The sequence below is a fragment of the Myxocyprinus asiaticus genome, chromosome 17 (genome assembly GCF_019703515.2).
Source record: "Myxocyprinus asiaticus isolate MX2 ecotype Aquarium Trade chromosome 17, UBuf_Myxa_2, whole genome shotgun sequence".
Lineage (NCBI taxonomy): Eukaryota > Metazoa > Chordata > Actinopteri > Cypriniformes > Catostomidae > Myxocyprinus > Myxocyprinus asiaticus.
In genome coordinates, this window is record NC_059360.1 from 20,386,922 (window position 1) to 20,407,170 (window position 20,249).

The following is a 20,249-nucleotide window of genomic DNA, read 5'->3' on the forward strand; positions in this document are numbered from 1 at the left end:
GTTCATCGAAATTGTTTTCAAGTGGATGTTTGGTTATTTTGATGTAGTGAATTTGCTGCTTTGCCAGTGATTATGTTCAGAATGGAATGCTAGCGTACTGCTTACTGTACAATGTATTCTATATATTGCTTACTAATTTGTGAAAATGACAACATTTTCATAGTCCAAAGAAATAACCAGTTGAGAAGGAGATGTTACAATAGAAGACAACAGTCGAATTCCAGAGGTAAAAATTCATTTATTCTAATTTGATTAAAGGGATAGTTCACCCAAAAATGAAAATTCTCTCATCATTTACTCACCCTTATGCCATCCCAGATGTGTATGACTTTCTTTCGAAGATTTTTAGAAGAAAATCTCAGCTCTGTAGGTCCACACAATGCAAGTGAATGGTGGCCAGAACCATTCTTCTGAAGTGATATGATAGGTGTGGGTAAGAAACTAATCAATATTTAAGTCCTTTGTTACTATAAATCTCCACTTTCACTTTCACATTCTTCTTTTGTTTTTGGCAATTCGCATTCTTCGTGCATATCGCTACCTACTGGTCAGATAGGAGAATTTAGAGTAAAAAAAGGACTTAGATTTTTATCTGTTTCTCACCCAAACCTATAATATTGCTTCTTAAGATGTGGATTTAACCACTGGAGTCTTATGAATTACTTTTATGCTGCTTTTATGTGCTTTTTGGACCGTTCTGGCCACCTTTCACTTGCATTAAAAGGACCTACAGAGCTGAAATATTCTTCTAAAAATTTTCATTTGTGCTCTGCAGAAGGAAGAAAGTCATACACATCTGGGATGGAATGAGGTTGAGTAAATGGTGAAATTTTTGGGTGAACTATACCTTTAAATAGATTAAATAGAATTTATGTTAATGATAACTTATAAATCATTAAAGACAGACAAATGCTTGGCAAACCAGTTAATATCCTCGGCCCTCAATCCATGTTATTTCAACTTTATTTTGTTTAAAAAAGTGTTTAATAGTGTAATTACATGGTGAAGAACTATAACCCCAATTCTGAAAAAGTTGGGACAGTATGAAAAATGCAATAAAAACAAAAAGGAGTGATTTGTAAATTATATTCATCATTTGCTATATTGAAAGCACTACAACTATACATTATATGATGTTTTACCTTGTGAATTTCATTGTTTTTTTGTTTTTTATTATTATTTTTATGTACAGTAATTTCAGATGATTGGCACACACTACAAAAAAGTTGGGACAGTCGAGTGTTTTCCACTGTGAAACATCACCATTTGTTCTAATAACACTTATTAAGCATTTAGGCACTGAAGACACAAGTTTGTTAAGTTTAAAAAGTGGAATATCCCCCATTCATCCATTATGCAGGTCTTCAGCTGCACAATTGTACGGGGTCTTCGTTGCTGTATAGTGTGCTTCATAATGCACCACACATTCTCAATTGGAGATGGTCAGAACTGCAGGCAGGCCAATCTAGCACCCACACTCTGATCACACAGCCATGCACTTGTAATCCGGGCAGTATGTGGTTTGAATTTGTCCTGCTGAAAATGCCGGGACGTCCCTGGAAAAGATGGTGCTGGATGGCAGTATATGCTGCTCCAAAATTTGTACATATCTGTCTGCATTAATGGTGCCCTCACAGATGTGCATGTTACCCATGCCACTGGCACACCCCTGGCCCATACAGACACTGACTTTTGGACCTGAGGCTGATAACAGCTTGGATGGTCCTTTTCCTCTTTGGCCTGGAGAACACGAAGGCTGTGTTTTTCAAAAGCTATTTGAAATGTGGACTCATCGGACCAAAAAACATTGTTACACTCTTCTACTTTCCATCTAAGATGAGCACAAGCCCAGAGAAGTTGGCAGTGCTTCTGGACAGTGTTGATGTAGATTACGTCCTCCACAATGCTTTATAGGATTGTTGTTTATTCCCCAGTGAAATTTCGTTAAAGTCTTGTACTTTTGAATTTTTTTCCATTATTTTTTATTTTTTTATACTTTTTTGCTGCAAAGTGTGTAATGTTGTGATTCACCTCGCCACTAGCTGGCATGATTCATGACTTAGAATCCCTTTGGAATCTTACTTTGGGTATATTGATTACTCTAGAAATAGAAGATCAAGCTTGTGCTCACAGAAACTTTGCATGCTGTATAGTGCAGAAATAGCATGAGTAGTATGACGTTATTCCAAATAAAGCCAGTACGTTGCTTCCTAAACCATGTTTTTCAAGTTTGCCCCTCTTTTGCCTTCCTCTGCATAGATACTGCTTTGTGGTTACACTGGGATACCTCAGTTTCTGCCAAATCACCAGAGTCTATGTGTTTGACTATGGCATGTACTCAGCCGACTTCACTGGGTAAGTTGTTGTTCATTGGAGTAAATTGTCATTTCTTTTTTTATGTCGTAAGATGTCTCATAAAGCCCTATATATAAGTGTCTTTTAATACCTCACCACCCATAAATTAAGCAGAAAGAGACTATACATGTTCAGTTTTTCAGTAACTTCAAAAACTTGTTCTACATATGCTTACCATTCAGCTTTATGCTGCAATCCAGCAAAACTCCAGTTCCCCACAAATGAAATATACATGTTAAATGAAGCCTCGAGCAAGAATACTATATCTGTGTCAGTTATATCCCCAAGATCAAAGCTTATCAGATTAGCAGCTCAACCTTCAAGCAGTTTTGATGATGGAGAAAAGAGCTGCACCATGAGCTCAACCATAGAGAAGCTCTGTGGAGATGGTCAGTGCAGCTGTATTAATAATAAATGATGGAGAAGAAGGGCTGATAGGATCTGGAGGCTATTTACTTGACTTACCTGTAGATTCTATAAATTCAATGAGAGACTCAAGAGATATATTGTCTTTATATATGGAGTACAGGAGAATAAAAGGCTTTCACTGATTCTCAGAGCTAACAGTGTACTCATGTGAATACACACTCATACTCTAGAATTCTTTTATTGATTTGGTCCAATCAGTCTGTCGTTACTTTTTGGGAAATACAAAGTATCCAGGCTGATATTTAGCCATTACAAGATAATCGGTATCCTCATTTGGCCCGATTCAAGCCCCATTTACACCACCAGCGACTTTGTTGCTTGATGCTGCTAGTCTCTGTACTGTATGGCGCTAGTGGGCGTTATTGCTGCTGTTGCTCTAATGTTAATGGTGGACGCCACAACTGGCCATAGCTTTTGAAAATCTGATCACGAATAAGATATATTGGGTTAAACTAAGATATCATTCTAATTTGACAAGGAATCAGTTTTCATGGAGGGTAAAGTGTTTTTATATAAACTTCAGCAGTGCTTAATGCATCATATCATGAACAAAATGAACAATCTGACAATGTATGAAGCAAACTCACTCAAAATGCTGACAATTTCTTATGCGGTTTTTCATGCATAATTTGTTTTATTATATTATATGGATGTGGTTTCAGACAAATCATATAGAACTGTGAAGTCGCTAAACTTGCACTCTACTCTAGTATCTCACAGGAGACAGATGACATGAGATCTATTGACTTCACTCCCACTGGTAGTCGCTGCAGGTTGTCGCTCATCATTTGCATAAAGTTAAACTTCATTGTGTTGCTAATGATCACTGTAACAGGAAGTCACCAGCTCTCATTGAAAATTAAGAAGATCAGGTCGCTGGCGGTGTGAATGTGGCTTAACAGTAGTGTGGTTCCAAAATCTAACAACAGTCTTGTCAACATAATAAATGTTAATTTAATTTTTTTTATTTAATTTTGGGTAAATATTTTATGAAATTAGCAAAGAGACCTCATTTTGGCCAAATTCTTAGGGAAAGCAATCCTAGAATTCTAGAACACTGTGATGAGCTCGATGAAAGATAAATCCAATATAGCAGATGAAGAGAAAGAAAATTGTATTATAAATATACTTATTATCTATTTATTCAATAATAAAAAGTATCAATAAAAATAGTTTAAAATAATATAAAGCTAACTGTTTTCCCAAAAATGTGCATGCTATGTATATTTATGTTTATGCTCGTTTATGCTCATTTAATTATGTTTATGCTCAGAGTATAGCGTTAAAACAATTGCGAACTGAATCTCCCGTGCGCTGCGTTTGAGAAATGTTATTTGAATGGCACATGCAGTTGCTGTCTGTGTGTAGCGTTTCAAATAGTCTTGTCTGTGGATTAAAGTTTTGAATAGCAATTAATCGCATAATTTTTCGGTTAATCACGATTAATCGCAAATTTTAAAAGTGCTGAAATTTGACTCTATATATACTTCTTTTCTTGTCAAAATGCATTTATTTCCTTAATTAGGAAAGGAAACAAAACAATATGTAACAAAAAAAAAAATAAAAAAAAATAAAAAAAAATAATGCTTTAACATTTTCCAAACAAAGCCTTCCACAGTATAAAGATAGAAATTCACTAAAATAGCACCAATTTAAGTCATATTAATCATTTCCCAAAGTCTAAGTGGGAGTTTGACTAATTGGAAGATCTAGTCCCCACATAGGTTGCATTTTCATTGCAATGGGCATTAAATCTCTTAAACTCTCTTCCTCCACAATTATAATCACCTGGCAGACTGTGCCTACCCGCTTTGCTACAGCAATTGTGAAGCCGCGTTCATGATTCATGTCAAGCACTGCTTTGAACTCCACATGAGAAGCAGTGCAGACAATGTCTCATTCTGCATTTTGGTGATAGGCTTTTCCCATTGCTGTTGTGTTTTTGGTGTGTCCGTCAGTGTAATGACTTCGGGCGGACACATCGCAAAGGTTCCGCCCTGGTCCCACCAGTATTTATGCAGGTTTATGCTTTATTAATGATAAATGCATTAATTGCATTGTTTTTTGTTTTGTTTTTATTAATCACGTGTTAACGCGTTAATTTTGACAGCTCTAGTTTCAATTCAATCTCTTTTGAGGCCTCATTTCAGTTAGTATGTTGCCATAGAAGGCAGCTGCCTATTTAGGCAGGAGGCATTGAAGCAGCTCACTAAGTTCTATTCCAGACCCATAATATACATTTGAATAAATATTTCATAAATATTCTAATAATTAACATTTTCTGTTTTCAATGTTTTTGTTGTTGTAATTGTCAGTAAATATTTTGTGAAATAAGTGTTTAATTTCAGCAATTTTATGTGTGTGTCTTCTGCTACCATTAAATTGAATTGTTCATAATATATCAGCATATTATCCATTGGCCACCCTCCACTGAAGATATCAATATTTGATGAATGAAACACAAGTCTTTATCTCTCTTGCAAACATTTCCTCTTTCTTTCTCTCTCAAGGCCCATGATGGTTATCACACAGAAGATCACAAGCTTGGCATTTGAGATTCATGATGGTATGGAAACATTTCAAGAATTCTTAAAGGGACAGTTCACCCAAAAATGAAAATTCTCTCATCATTTACTCAAACTAATGCCATCCCAGATGTGTATGACTTAACTTTCTTCTGCTGAACACAAACAAAGATGTTTAGAAGAATATCTCGGCTCTGTTGGTCCTTTCAGTGCAAGGGAATGGTGACCAGAACTTTGAAGGTCCAAAAAGCATATAAAGTCAGCATAAAAGCAATCCATATGACTCCAGTGGTTAAATCTATATCCTCAGAAGCGATATGATGAGAAACAGATTTAGCTTTAATCTTTAAGCTTTAAAATGACACTCATTTTGTTTTGGTCAAGCAACTAGTTATTCATTAATTATATATATATATATATATATATATAAGATTTATTTATTTATTTATTTTCCAGCATGTAGCTTCAAAGTAAGTGACTCCAAACCAAGCATACGGTATATGCCGGATTTATTTTCTCTCTTCTTGACAGACAACATAATATGTAAAATCTCAACATGAACATACTTTGAACTCATTTTTAGTGCTACAATAATTTAAAGGAATAGTTCACCCAAAAATGAAATGTACATGGATGCCAGCACTTTGACGGTCCAAATGTCACATTGGATGGAAGCGCCAATTGAAAGTTAAAAACATTTTAATGATCGACTTGTTTCTTACATAAACCTATCGATTCACTTCAGAAGACATTCATTGATCGACTGGAGTCGCATGGATTACTTTATTGCTGCCTAAATTTGACTTTATGACCGTCAAAGTGATTGCACCCATGTACATCCATTATAAGGACCTGACAGAGCTCTAGCTTCTAAAAATCTTCATTTGTGTTCTGCTGAAGAAAGACAGTCATACACATCTGGGATGGCGTCAGGGTAAGTGAATAATGAGAACATTTTCATTTTTGAGTGAACTATCCCTTTAATTACTTTTCAATCCACAAATTGCATTTACCTTTGTTTATTTATGATATGATTAGTTATTTTAGAAATGAAGGCATTTTCTCTCAATATACTACTAGCACTTAGCACTTATACTCGCAGGACGATGCAGACAAACCAACGCTGAACTATAAAGGCAAACCACCACATCAGCTACTAGGCGTAGCCTACACCAAAGGTTTGACGTAGAAGTATAAATAGGACTTTACTCCACTTTTTAAATCTGATTTGCTGTTTCTCGTCATCTTGAAGTGCATCTGTCATTGTGGAAATGCTTTAATAGTTAGTCATCAGTTACAAAACCAACATAATTGCTACCGGAAATCCTTATAGATCTCCACACTTTCCTTCCATACCCATATTAAAAGCTCAGAGAATTACATAAGAGCAATTGAACCAGCCCCAGTGTCCTCATATGCCATTAATTCATATCACTGCTGTTTCTGCACTCCAGTGGGTGGGGCGAAGTTGTTTGGGTTGCCAGCTGGATGAACTTCATTGACCACACTTAACTCATTCAACTCACTACACATCGACTTATGCAACTTAGTGAGATCTGTTTACTTGGATGCCAGTTGTGCCACATCTCCACATTATTCTGGAAGATCGTGCTTGTTGATAAATAAGTCTGAAGACTGGGTGGAATCAAGATAAACAGACATTCTGTGAGTCTGTAATGCGTAAAGCAGTGACCAGCAAGGGGAAGGGTCGGTGGCAGGAACCCAAGAGGAACTGCTCTAGTTTTATCAGTGATTGGCAGAGTGCCCATGTAAACAGGGCAACTGATAAGCTTACTATATTGCAGTCCAGCCTAACAGAGTTTTTAGAATGTTTAATCAACCACAGAGCTCATCTTTTCACTGCGTGTTGTTGAGAGGAAAATTTGGTTGTACACTTTCCGTGTAATGTGTGTCCAAAGACGAGATCCACGCAACCCATTTGTCATTGAATAATGTTTTTTAAAATACCCTTTTTGTTCTTTATAGAGCTGTTCAGGTTCTGTTCCAAACATCCGGAAGAGAATTCGCCGTGGGTTCCTTCTGAATTTTTCTATAGGTTTTTATAGTGGGGTTTTTGAACTTATAAGTAAAATAAGGTCTGTGGTGAACATAACTTGACGATACATGGACATTTTGTTTAACAACGTAAATTACAAAATTCAAAATTCATTTCTGAGGTCTGAAAGTGTGTAACTTATGTTGTAGAACAAAACGTCCACGTATCATCAAGTTATGTTTACCACAGACCTTATTTTAGTTGAAATAAGGAAAATCCAGAGGGAACCCATTGCGAATTAGACTTCCGGGATCGCCTACAATTAGACATCACGACTGAACAGCTCTATAGTCAGTTGTTGATCAAAAACAAAAAATTATACATTTAATTCTAATCACACATATTACAGATGTGGTAAAGAACCATGCAAATACTCATAATTAATGTACGCTCACCCAAAAAACACTTCTTGATGCTCACTGAACTGCCGGCATTCTTAAAGAGACAGTACTGTTTCAGCACTTGTTCTACAAGTCAAAGTAAAGACTTGCAAATAGTATAAAATATGCATGTAAACAATAAACATGTACAACAAAATATATACAGTAAATGCAATATATGTCATTTCAATTTGGATGCATTTGTAAGTTATTAAAAAGCTAAAAAGAGACCAAAATGATGAAAAACTAATGATAAACTAAATTTGGAAAATAAATATTTTCATAATGTACCAAGTAAAAAGGTCCTCTGTAAAATTGATAGCATTAATTGAGAGTGAACTCAGCAAAAAAAGAAATGTGTCTTTTTCAGGACACTGTATTTTAAAGATAATTTTGTAAAAAATCAAAATAACTCTACAGATCTTTATTGTAAAGGGTTTAAACAATGTTTTCCATGCTTGTTCAATGAACCATAAACAATTAATGAACATGCACCTGTGGAACGGTCGTTAAGACACTAACAGCTTACAGATGGCAATTAAGGTCACAGTTATAAAAACTTAGGACACTAAAGAGACCTTTCTACTGACTTTGAAAAACACCAAAAGAAAGATGCCCAGGGTCCCTGCTCATCTGTGTGAATGTGCCTTAGGCATGCTGCATGGAGGCATGAGGACTGCAGATGTGGCCAGGGCAATAAATTGCATTGTCTGTACTGTGAGACGCCTAAGAAAGCACTACAGGGAGACAGGAAGGACAGCTGATCATACTCGCAGTGGCAGACTACGTGTAACAACACCTGCACAGGATCGGTACATCTGAATATCACACCTGCGGGACAGGTACAGGATGGCAACAACAACTGCCCGAGTTACACCAGGAACGCACAATCCCTCCATCAGTGCTCAGACTGTCCGCAATAGGCTGAGAGAGGCTGGACTGAGGGCTTGTAGGCCTGTTGTAAGGCTGGTCCTTACCAGACATCACCGTCAACAACGGGACAACACCTACAGTGCATCCGGAAAGTATTCACAGCGCTTCACTTTTTCCACATTTTGTTATGTTACAGCCTTATTCCAAAATGAATTAAATTCATTATTTTCCTCAAAATTCTGCAAACAATACCCCATAATGACAACATGAAAGAAGTTTGTTTGAAATCTTTGCAAATTTATTAAAAATAAAAATGAAAAAAATCACATGTACATAAGTATTCACAGCCTTTGCTCAATACTTTGTTGAAGCACCTTTGGCACCAATTACAGCCTCAAGTCTTTTTGATTATGATGCTACAAGCTTGGCACACCTATTTTTGGGCAGTTTATCCCATTCTTCTTTGCAGGACCACTTAAGCTCCATCAGGTTGGATGGGGAGCGTCGGTGCACAGCCATTTTCAGATCTCTCCAGAGATGTTCAATCGGGTTCAAGTCTGGGCTCTGGCTGGTCCACTGAAGGACATTCACAGAGTTGTCCCGTAGCCACTCCTTTGTTATCTTGGCTGTGTGCTTAGGGTCGTTGTCACCCCAGTCTGAGGTCCAGAGTGCTCTGGAGCAGGTTTTCATCAAGGATGTCTCCGTACATTGCTGCATTCATCTTTCCCTCAATCCTGACTAGTCTCCCAGTTCCTGCCGCTGAAAAACATCCCCACAGCATGATGCTGCCACCACCATGCTTCACTGTAGGGATGGTATTGGTCAGGTGATGAGTGGTGCCTGGTTTCCACCAGACATGACGCTTGCCATTCAGGCCAAAGAGTTCAATCTTTGTTTCATCAGACCAGAACATTTTGTTTCTCATGGTCTGAGAGTCCTCCAGGCGGGCTGTCATGTGCCTTTTACTGAGGAGTGGCTTCCGTCTGGCCACTCTACCATACAGGCCTGATTGGTAGAGTGCTGCAGAGATGGTTGTTCTTCTGGAAGGTTCTCCTCTCTCCACAGAGAAACGCTGGAGCTCTGTCAGGGTGACCATCGGGTTCTTGGTCACCTCCCTGACAAAGGCCCTTCTCCCCCAATCGCTCAGTTTGGCCGGGCGGCCAGCTCTAGGAAGAGTCCTGGTGGTTCCAAACTTCTTCCATTTACGGATGATGGAGGCCACTGTGCTCATTGGGACCTTCAGTGCTGCAGAAATTTTTCTGTACCCTTCCCCAGATCTGTGCCTCGATACAATCCTGTCTCAGAGGTCTACAGACAATTCCTTGGACTTCATGGCTTGGTTTTTTGCTCTGACATGCACTGTTAACTGTGGGACCTTATATAGACAGGTGTGTGCCTTTCCAAATCATGTCCAATCAACTGAATTTATCACAGGTGGACTCCAGTCAAGTTGTAGAAACATCTCAAGGATGATCAGTGGAAACAGGATGCACCTGAGATTAATTTTGAGTGTCATGGCAAAGGCTGTGAATATTTATGTACATGTGATTTTTTTCGTTTTTTATTTTTAATAAATTTGCAAAGATTTCAAACAAACTTCTTTCACGTTGTCATTATGGGGTATTGTTTGTTGAATTTTGAGGAAAATAATGAATTTAATCCATTTTGGAATAAGGCTGTAACATAACAAAATGTGGAAAAAGTGAAGTGCTGTGAATACTTTCCGGATGCACTGTATGGGCACAAACCCACCTTCGCTGGACCAGACAGGACTGGCAAATAGTGCTCTTCACTGATGATTTGAGGTTTTGTCTCACCAGGGGTGATGGTCGGACTCACGTTTAACGTCGAAGGAATGAGCGTTACACCGAGGCCTGTACTCTGGAGCAGAATCGATTTGGAGGTGGAGGGTCCATCATGGTCTGGGGCGGTGTGTCACAGCATCATCGGACTGAGCTTGTTGTCATTGCAGGCAATCTCAACGCTGTGTGTGTTACAAGGAAGACATCCTCCTCCCTCATGTGGTACTCTTCCTGCAGGCTTATCCTGACATGACCCTCCAGCATGACAATGCCACCAGCCATACTGCTCATTCTGTGCGTGATTTCCTGCAAGTCAGGAATGTCAGTGTTCTGCCATGGCCAGTGAAGAGCCCGGATCTCAATCCCATTGAGCACTTCTGGGACCTGTTGGATTGGAAGGTGAGGGCTAGGGCCATTCCCCCAGAAATGTCCGGAAACTTGCAAGTGCCTTGGTGGAAGAGTGGGGTAACATCTCACAGCAAGAACTGGCAAATCTGGTGCAGCCCATGAGGAGGAGATGCACTGCAGTACTTAATGCAGCTGGTGGCCACACCAGATACTGACTGTTACTTATGATTTTGACCCCCCCTTTGTTCAGGGACACATTATTCCATTTCTGTTAGTCACATGTCTGTGAAACTTGTTCAGTTTATGTCATAGTTGTTGAATCTTTTTATGTTCATACAAATATTTACACGTTAAGTTTGCAGAAAATAAAAGCAGTTGAAAGTGAGAGGACGTTTCTTTTTTTGCTGAGTTATATATATATATATATATATATATATATATATATATATATATATATATATATATATATATATATATATATAGTTTTATTATCTTCCCTGAGGTCCACTGATAATGTTAGTATTTTTATTTTAGTTTGTTTTGCATTAAAAAGTAATATGTAATCATTTTCCACCCTGTCTCTGGCCCTCTCTGTCTGAAACGCTTGGTTCTGGCGTAAGTGCCTCCTTAAAACTTCAACGTAAACACCCACTGTTATGATTGGCTAACATCATGCAGCCCCTCAAATACAGCCATATTTGAAACTCAATCTGGAAAGAATGAATAAGCTCAACAACATTATAAAACTAAATTTCAGGGGTTACAATTAAAACGCATCCAACAAATTGTATCTGAATATATTAAACTGTTCATCGCATCAAAAGCAATAGAACCCATTATAATCAATGACGCTGTCTACCATGGAAGCGTCCATTGCTGCGTGTCATGTTGCGCCGACAGTAAACAGATGTCCAGTTCCATTTTGCGCTGCATGCGCTGGCGCTACTACTGCCAACAACGCAAATAAATGGTTTAGAAAATTCATGTCAACACGCTCGGTGTAGACAGCCTCAAGCCATTGCGTAGCGTGTCAGCACCATAAACTATCACACAGTCATGACATATGAAATATTCATGAATGAAATGGTTTACTTATATTTTTGATCAGGTTCAAGTGTTTTTAACTGCCCCATCCTTCAATAATAGTTACTTTGCAAAGCTTGAATTGTTTTATGACTGGTTCATAAGCAGTCCACATTGATATGAGCCGAAAAACATGCAATCCACTTTGAAATACGCTGAACACACATCCAGTTTCCAGTATCATCCTGCACTGAAATGGACATCGCCGAAAATGCATCTAAATTGTCAAAGACATCCATCCAGCGCATGTTTTCATACACCAACAATTAAAAATAGCGCAGATGGACGAAAGAACGTGTCCATGATGCGTTTGTGCTCAAAACAGCAAGAAGCAGCAGCTGTATGACAGAGATTGGAATCTCGTCTTTAGAGTTGTAACTCGACACCACGTCTTTTAAAAGCGATCCGAGATATGTATCAAGCGGTCAAAGATGTCTGTCTGTGCATGTTTAATTTAAAATAGTCAAGATGGGTCCCCATTTGGTGTTCAGGAATAGTGAGGCCACAGTAGCCTTGTTTGTCCTTCTCTCTTTACGAACTGTTTACGAACTAAGGCACCAGTGGGCGGGGCCAAGAGTGCGATGATTTAAGTAGCCGTTAATGTTTTTGGCTGTAGAATTGGTCATGAATTAATGTACCCCAAATGGCGTAGGGTTGTCGCGGAAGTAGAGATCGTTTTGAGTTCTGAAATTTACAGTATGTTTTTATAGTAGAAAGACCTCTTATTAGCAAAATGATATTCCTCATGACATGACTCCTTTAATAGCACGACCTGTGTTTGCTGACAGAACAGCTGGTTTAAACTGCAGCCCAGCAATTCTGAGCTGCCGCTGTATGACTCGCCATTAGCTCTGCATGCCCCGCTGTACTGCAGACAAGACACGTGACAGTTATGCAATGGACTCCTCTCTCAAAGAGTTTATGAAAAACTGCACAGAGAGCAGTGGAGCATGGCTCTGCAGTTCTGTAGAATATGACATTTGACCAATGCCAGGCAAATTTTTACTTTGAAGATGATGAATGATGAAAGTAATAGCATTGCTGTATGAAAATACAGTAATTACAGAAAACACTGCAAATCATTAGATAACAAATATCTAACTAAAAATAGCATTGACACAAGTTGGTTAAAAGTATTTTCAAAAATGACTCAGAAAAGTGATTTGTATGCAAACGTCACTTGGTTTAATATTTTGTATCTAATGCAATGGCATTCAGACATTTTTAAGTGTGACTTGAGTGTCCAAATACTTTTGGGGCCACTGTATGTCTTTTGTGCTCTTACAAACAGAGATTCAGTGGGCCCATGTAGTACTTGAGAGGGCTGTCCAGTAAACAAATATTATTAGATGACATTTGATGCTGTCACATTTGCTAAAAGAGTGAAAGAGTGGTATTGTGTGAGTTTGTGTTTGTACATGCCGCTGTGAGTTGTGCACAATTTCCCAGCAGCCATTAAGGCTGCAGGAATTGATAAGGGGACTAATCTAATTGTCAGTACACTGTGATGAATGAAGAATGGCTTGACCCGTTTTCCTCACCAACCCCGCACAATTCAAGCAGCTGGAGACTGGAGCAGAACAGCTCAGTGTTACAGAAAACGACATCACGGTGTATGTGTGTATGTGTACAGTGTAAGTAGTAGTGGTTGTCCGATAAATTCGACGATATTTGGTATTTTAAAATTATCTGCATCATTATCGGCCATTTAATAAACCCATTTCGGTAGACCAGTAGTATGTAGGTGTGTATGTATGCTTTTCCATTTCTTTGATCAGACAGTTTTCTTTAAAGCTGTACATACAGTAGTTGTCAAATATTAAAACCCTTATTTTGGTGCAGTGATTACATATTTTGAGAATAGACGGTCCTTTGATGTTGGCTGGAATGCATTAGGATGCATTAGCCTTTACACTACAAATAAGATGTGGTCGAATGTGTCCCTGATAGTATTGTGTAGCCAGACATTGGACTATCAGCATGAAGTCTGTTCCTCATTGCAGCTTATTCTGGCCAAGAATGGCAAACGTGGACTAAAAGTGACTGTGTGATCGAAATATAATGCGATCAAACACAGTTTGTTTTGTTAGGCTGGGGTTATCTGAAATAGATAATAATAAACTGGTGTTGAAAAATAAATTCAAATAATGACGCGTCAGCAAAGGGTTTTACAGACTAGAGGTCGACCGATTGTGGATTTTACCGATATTGATAGCTAAGGTGGTGGGAAAGGCCGATTATTGATTAATCCAATAGTTCACTTCATCCAAACTGATCAAAGTTGTGTGATTTCCTTAACATGAGAGGCAAAGACATGGAGGCTACAAGATTATAAAATGAATAAAATCCCAGATACAGTTTATTGTGCAACCAAAATCTCAATAATAAAAAAAAAAGAAAAAAAGATTTGGTGCGTAATGCAAGACTTTTAACTATAAGCAAGCCTGAAGCACGGGGACTCTTATTTTGAGACTTGGCCCCGTAACGATGCCCTTTATTAAGTAAACCAAATTATTTAATAAATTTTTTATAGCCTTTACAGTATTCACAAGATGAAGGGTTTGTATAATATATATATATATACACATGTGTATATACATATATATATATGTATATACACATCTACACACACACACACACACACACACACACACACACTACCGTTCAAAAGTTACTTACTCATTCTTTATTTATTAATTTATTTATTTTTTCACATTTTTGAATAATAAAGTCATCACAACTATGGAATAATAGAAATGGAACTATGGGAATTATGTTGTGACTAAACAAAATCCAAAATAAATCAAAACTGTGTTATATTTTAGCATCTTCAAAGTAGTCACCCTTTGCCTAGAATTTGCAGACATGTACTCTTGACATTTTCTCAACCAACTTCTTGAGGTATCACCCTGGGATGCTTTTTAAACAGTATTGAAGGAGTTCCCATCTATGTTGGGCACTTATTGGCTGCTTTTCTTTATTATTTGGTCCAAGTCATCCATTTCAAAAACTTGTTTTTTTTTTTTAATACAATTTTAGTTTTGTAATTGAATAAATTAATATGGTGGCACAATTATATTTTTGTCTACAAAACTAATTTCAAACATTTAAGCATACACCTTCAGATCAAAAGATTTTTAAGATCATGAGAAACATTTCAGGCAAACTTTTGAAACTTTTGAACGGTAGTGTATATCATTAGATGAGGTTTAATGAGGAATAAAGTTGATTATTATTCACAAGATATGAAGCTAAAGATGCTGATGGGGCACATTTCCATACAGTATTTTTGCATTTTTCTTTGCATGCCCTTCCTTCAAATTAGAACACTGGATTACCTAATCAAAATAACAAAATATGCATTGGATGATTAAAATATGGATGAATATTGTCGCCCCACAGGGTGTCAGTGATTGTTTTTATTTCGCTTCTAGAGGCCGCTGTTATACTATAGAACTTAGCCGTTCTAACTGTAGACTCGTTCAGCACCAACCATAGACCTAGATTACCTCTATAGTAATTGTAAGTTTAAAGGAATAGTTCACCAAAAGATGAAAATTCTGTCATCATTTACTCACCCTCATATACACTGCCTGGCCAAAAAAAAAGTTGCCGTTTGGATTTAAATAAACAGATACTTAAGAGCCTATGATTGGATCATTATTGCAGTGATTAATGTTTCAGCTGGCAACAATTATTTTAACACTAACTGATGCAGTGTGTAGCTTCTCATTTCTTAAACAACCATGTCGGAAGATGTATCCCGTGGTCGTGGAAAAGATGTTACTGTGTTTCAGAAGGGGCAAATTATTGGTCTGCATCAAGCAAAGAAAACAACTAAGGAGATTATTGAAATCACTGGATTTGGGTTAAGAACTGTCCAACACATTATTAAAACCTGGAAGGATAGTGGTGAACCGTCAGCTTCGCAGAAGAAATGTGGTCGGAAAAAAATCTTGAATGATCGTGATCAGAGATCACTAAAATGCTTGAAGTCACTTCATAAAATATCGACAGTAGAACTCACAGCTATGTTCAATAGTGAAAGTAAAAGCATTTCCACACGCACAATGCAACGAGAACTTACAAGATTGGGACCTAACAGCTGTGTGGCCACAAGAAAGCCACTTGTTAGTGAGGCTAATCAGAAAAAACAGCTTCAGTTCCCTAGGGAGCATAAAGATTTGACTATGGAGCAATGGAATAAGGTCATGTGGTCTGATGAGTCCAGAACTACCCTATTCCAAAGCGATGTGTGCGTCAGGGTAAGAAGGGAAGCGCATGAAGCGATGCGCCCGTCATGCATAGTGCCCACTGGGTTGCTTCAGTTGGTCAGATCTAGGCTCAGCAATGTTATGCGGCAATAAAATGAAGTCAGCTGACTACCTGAAAATACTGGATGACCAGGTTATCCCATCAATTAATTTTTTCTTCCCTGACGGCACGGGCATATTCCAGGACGACAATGCCAAGATTCATTGGGCTCAAATTGTGAAAGAGTGGTTCAGGGAGCATGAGGAATAATTTTCACACATGAATTTAGGGATATAACGGTTCTCGGTAAAAAAAACGAACCATACAGTTTGCCACCCACAGTTCAGTAAGCATTGGCACCGTGGTTCACCTCAATGTGATGAGGAGGAGGGCGTGGCCGGGCCATAACGATGGACGCCCGGTGCTGAATCAGCCCAATCAGACAGGAGATAAAGAGGAGCCGGGGACGCCAGTTCGAGAGAGAGAGAGAGAGAGAGCACGCAGCAGTGTTTGCGTGTGTGCGTTTTTGTGTTGTGCTGGAAAGCAGTTTTATGTTGTGTTTTGTTTAATTAAAAGTCTTTTGGTTGTATAACCGGTTCCTGCTTCCTCCTTTCTTGATGAACAAGAGGCGTGTCTGCCACACTCAAGTTTAATGATGCATCTAGAGCACAAGGTTTGGTGAAGAAAACAAAGCATCAAACAGACAGGCACAGTTATAACCTCCGCTTATGCACCTGTATGGCTTTGTAGATGGATATGCTCCGCCTGTGTTTCACGTGGGTCAACTTGATGACATCAAAGTTCTGGATGCATTGTGTATAGTTGAAATTGGCAAGGGGAGAAATTGAGCTGCTGATAGAGAAGCCCCCTGTGTTTCTCCTTTCTGGGAACATTTTCTTTTTGTAGTCAATTACAACAGCGATGGTCAAAAAACGTTTACAAAATGACACGAGTGCCACATACTGGTAATGATGCGTGCAAGGGTTTAAAACGTGCATGCAAGTTTTTCTTGTTTCCTCGCGCAGCTGTAATCTATCGCAAGAGTTAATAATGCGCTTTGATTAATGGCATTAAAATGCCGTTATAGTAATACATTGATACATGATTAATCTTTTACGCCGACATCACCCAGGGAAAGAGCTGCAGGTGAGCCGAAACGGCACACACTCCCTTCCATTTTTAAGCAGGCACTCAGTGCTAATTCGGACAGATATGAAACAATAACTAAAGCATTTTGTGTGTTCATTGCCATATGTGGGATTTCCACATATGATTAAAATACTCAAGCAGCATTATCACAACATCTCTTCTTGTATGCATTTTAATAGCAAGGTTATTCCTTATATAGTGATGTACAGCTTCCGAATATTGAATATGTGTTGAGATGAGTTTGAAGTGCACTTTATGGTGATGCATGTAGCATAATAGTGCAGGTATTAAGTTAAAATGTTGATTTTGTAATTAGAGAAAATATTTATTTTTATTTTTTATTTTTTTTAGTTAAGGACCCTGACGAAAATTAACCATGGTTTTACTATTGTAATACTGTAGTAACCATGACTGCTATCACCATGGTTTTCTGAGCAAAAATCATGGTTTTGATACAATTAACCATGGTTTTATAACAGTAATACTTTAGTTTCCTTATAGTAACCATGATTTTACTATATATTGTAACCATGACAGTTACCATGTTGATTTTGTGGTTACTGTGATTTTACTACAAATAACATAGTTAAATTATGGTTACTATTGTAAAACCATGATTTTTATTAAGGGCAAACCTGTTAAAGTGTTTTTTTACCAAACAGAGTATTCTCTGGATTTGGCAGTAATATTTGTATTTTTTTCTGAACAAAGCAAATACTGAATGGTACCAAAACCGTGACCCTAAATCCATGATACAAACCGAACCATGAGAAATTCAAACCGTTACACCCCTAGAATTTACCACCACAGAGTCCTGACCTTCACCCCATTGAAAGTCTTTGGGATGTGCTGGAGAAGAACTATCCCTTTAACTTTGAAAACTCTGCATTAGCACAGATGTGTGATTATTGTTTCTATTTGTACCTGATGTATATGTGTGAATGTGCACCATCATGTGGGCTCCATTCACACATACAGTATCTGCCGCCTCAGAGTGAAGCTGCTGTTTCGGCAGATTAATTAATTAATTAATTAATTAATTAATTTTCTTTATTTATCACACATTATACATTTGCACATATACAGTGAAATTCTTCTTTTTCACATATCCCAGCTAGGCTGGGGTCAGAGTGCAGGGTCAGCCATGATACAGCACCCCTGGAGCAGATAGGGTCAAGGGCCCAACAGTGGCATCTTGGCAGTGCTGGGGCTTGAACCCCCGATCTTCTGATCAGTAACCCACAGCCTTGACCACTGAGCTACCACTGCCCCAGATTAGTGTGAACCAGAGGAGACGACTGACCTCAGAACACCCTCACAATACTCTTGCAGTACTGTTACTGCTTCATAATAAAAACAGAATATTATATCTCATCTGTGTATCTCAGCTTCTCAAACAATGCCTTATGGGTGTGTTGGATGTGTGTGTGTTTTCCCACAGGTCTGATGAAGAGGGAGGAGCATCTGAAACCCAGTCAAAAGTATCTTGCTGTCAGGTATGTGTGAAAGGTATGTTTGTGTCTGGGATGAGATCACACATTTATACTCTGTCTTATTTAAAGATACAAAACACATTTTGTACCCACTGCAAAAACAGTCCATGTGAATTGTATTGCATGCATATATAAAATAACAAACTGCACTTGTGGCATGTATTGTATATACCCTACTGTATGCACAGTGTTTTTTGAGGTAACTATAATAGGAGAAAGTATTTATCATCCCAGCAATTATACACTGTCTCTTCGAACAGAGGAAGAGAAATTGAGAAAAATACAAGATATGAAGTCCTTTTCACTGATCAGATGTGTTAGTCCTTAAAGAAAGTGCTAAGCATTCTTTAATAACAACAGTTTTGAGCACAGTAATACATTGCAGCATGCAAAACTAGCAAACACCTCTTGCCGGCTCAAAAGTAGCAAATCATTCACAATCAGGTTCACAAAATCTGTTGCCAAGCAACTGAATATTCAGGAACATTCAACGCAGGAAGTTGTCTGGATTCTGAGTGAGGACGTTTGGAAGTTACACCCTACAGTTAATGTGTACAGTTTTGAACAATGTTAGGACCAAGGCCTTTATTTACCTGTGACACAAAATATGTGAAACTCCTGTAGTCACAGAGTGTTAGGTAACATACACAAAATTTACATACTGACTGACATTCTTGTTAAAACTTGCCACACTGTCATGATTGTTTAGTGCCAGATTAAGCCATCACGTACTGTACTGGTCGCATACGTTGATACAACTAATTACTAAACTCTAATCGTTTTCTTGTAATCCTTCAGTAAATCTCTTACATAGCATTGCAATTAATATTGGTAAACTTTCTGCGGTTTTGTTGGAAGACTATACAGTTCAGTTCAAGTGTTGGGGAGTAACTCCCATGTTAACTCGGAGTAACTAATTCATGAGAGTAACTAACTCCCATGCTCATTAGCAAATTTTTTCTGCATATTAAATACAGTAGTTCAGCTGGTTTCAAAATAGTGCTACTTTTCCTACAAGCACCATTGTAGCATAAAAAATGACTCGCTGTTGTTTATGACAAATTGTATTGCATGTGATTCCAAATCATTTCACCAAATGTGTTTATAAACATTGCCACATTCATTGAAAAAAACCACACACACACACACACACACACGTTGGGTTTACATGTTTTATGAGGACCCTCCATAGACATAATGGTTTTTATACTGTACAAACTTTATATTCTATCCCCTAACCCTACCCCTAAGAAAACTTTCTGCATTTTTACATTTTCAAAAAACATCATTTAGTATGATTTATAAGCTGTTTTTCCTCATGGGGACTGACTGATTGTCCCCACAACATCAAAAATTTCAGGTTTTACTATCCTTGTGGGGACATTTGGTCCCCACAACATAGGGAATACCTGGACACACATACACACACACACACACACACACATATACACTACTGGTCAAAAGTTTTGAAACACTTACTCATTCTTTATAAAAAAAAAAAT

The 20,249-nt window shown here is 38.0% G+C and overlaps 1 protein-coding gene across 2 annotated transcripts in view; it reads left to right on the plus strand.

Annotated features, from left to right (window-relative positions):
• mboat2a (membrane bound O-acyltransferase domain containing 2a) overlaps nucleotides 1-20,249 on the plus strand; it is a 96,152-nt gene that overhangs the window by 58,822 nt on the left and 17,081 nt on the right. For both annotated transcript variants that reach the window (XM_051723479.1, XM_051723480.1), the window contains exons 4-6: nucleotides 2,260-2,355; nucleotides 5,295-5,350; nucleotides 18,696-18,750. In XM_051723479.1, the coding sequence (XP_051579439.1) occupies nucleotides 2,260-2,355; nucleotides 5,295-5,350; nucleotides 18,696-18,750 (207 nt within the window). The remainder of the gene's footprint in view (nucleotides 1-2,259; nucleotides 2,356-5,294; nucleotides 5,351-18,695; nucleotides 18,751-20,249) is intronic.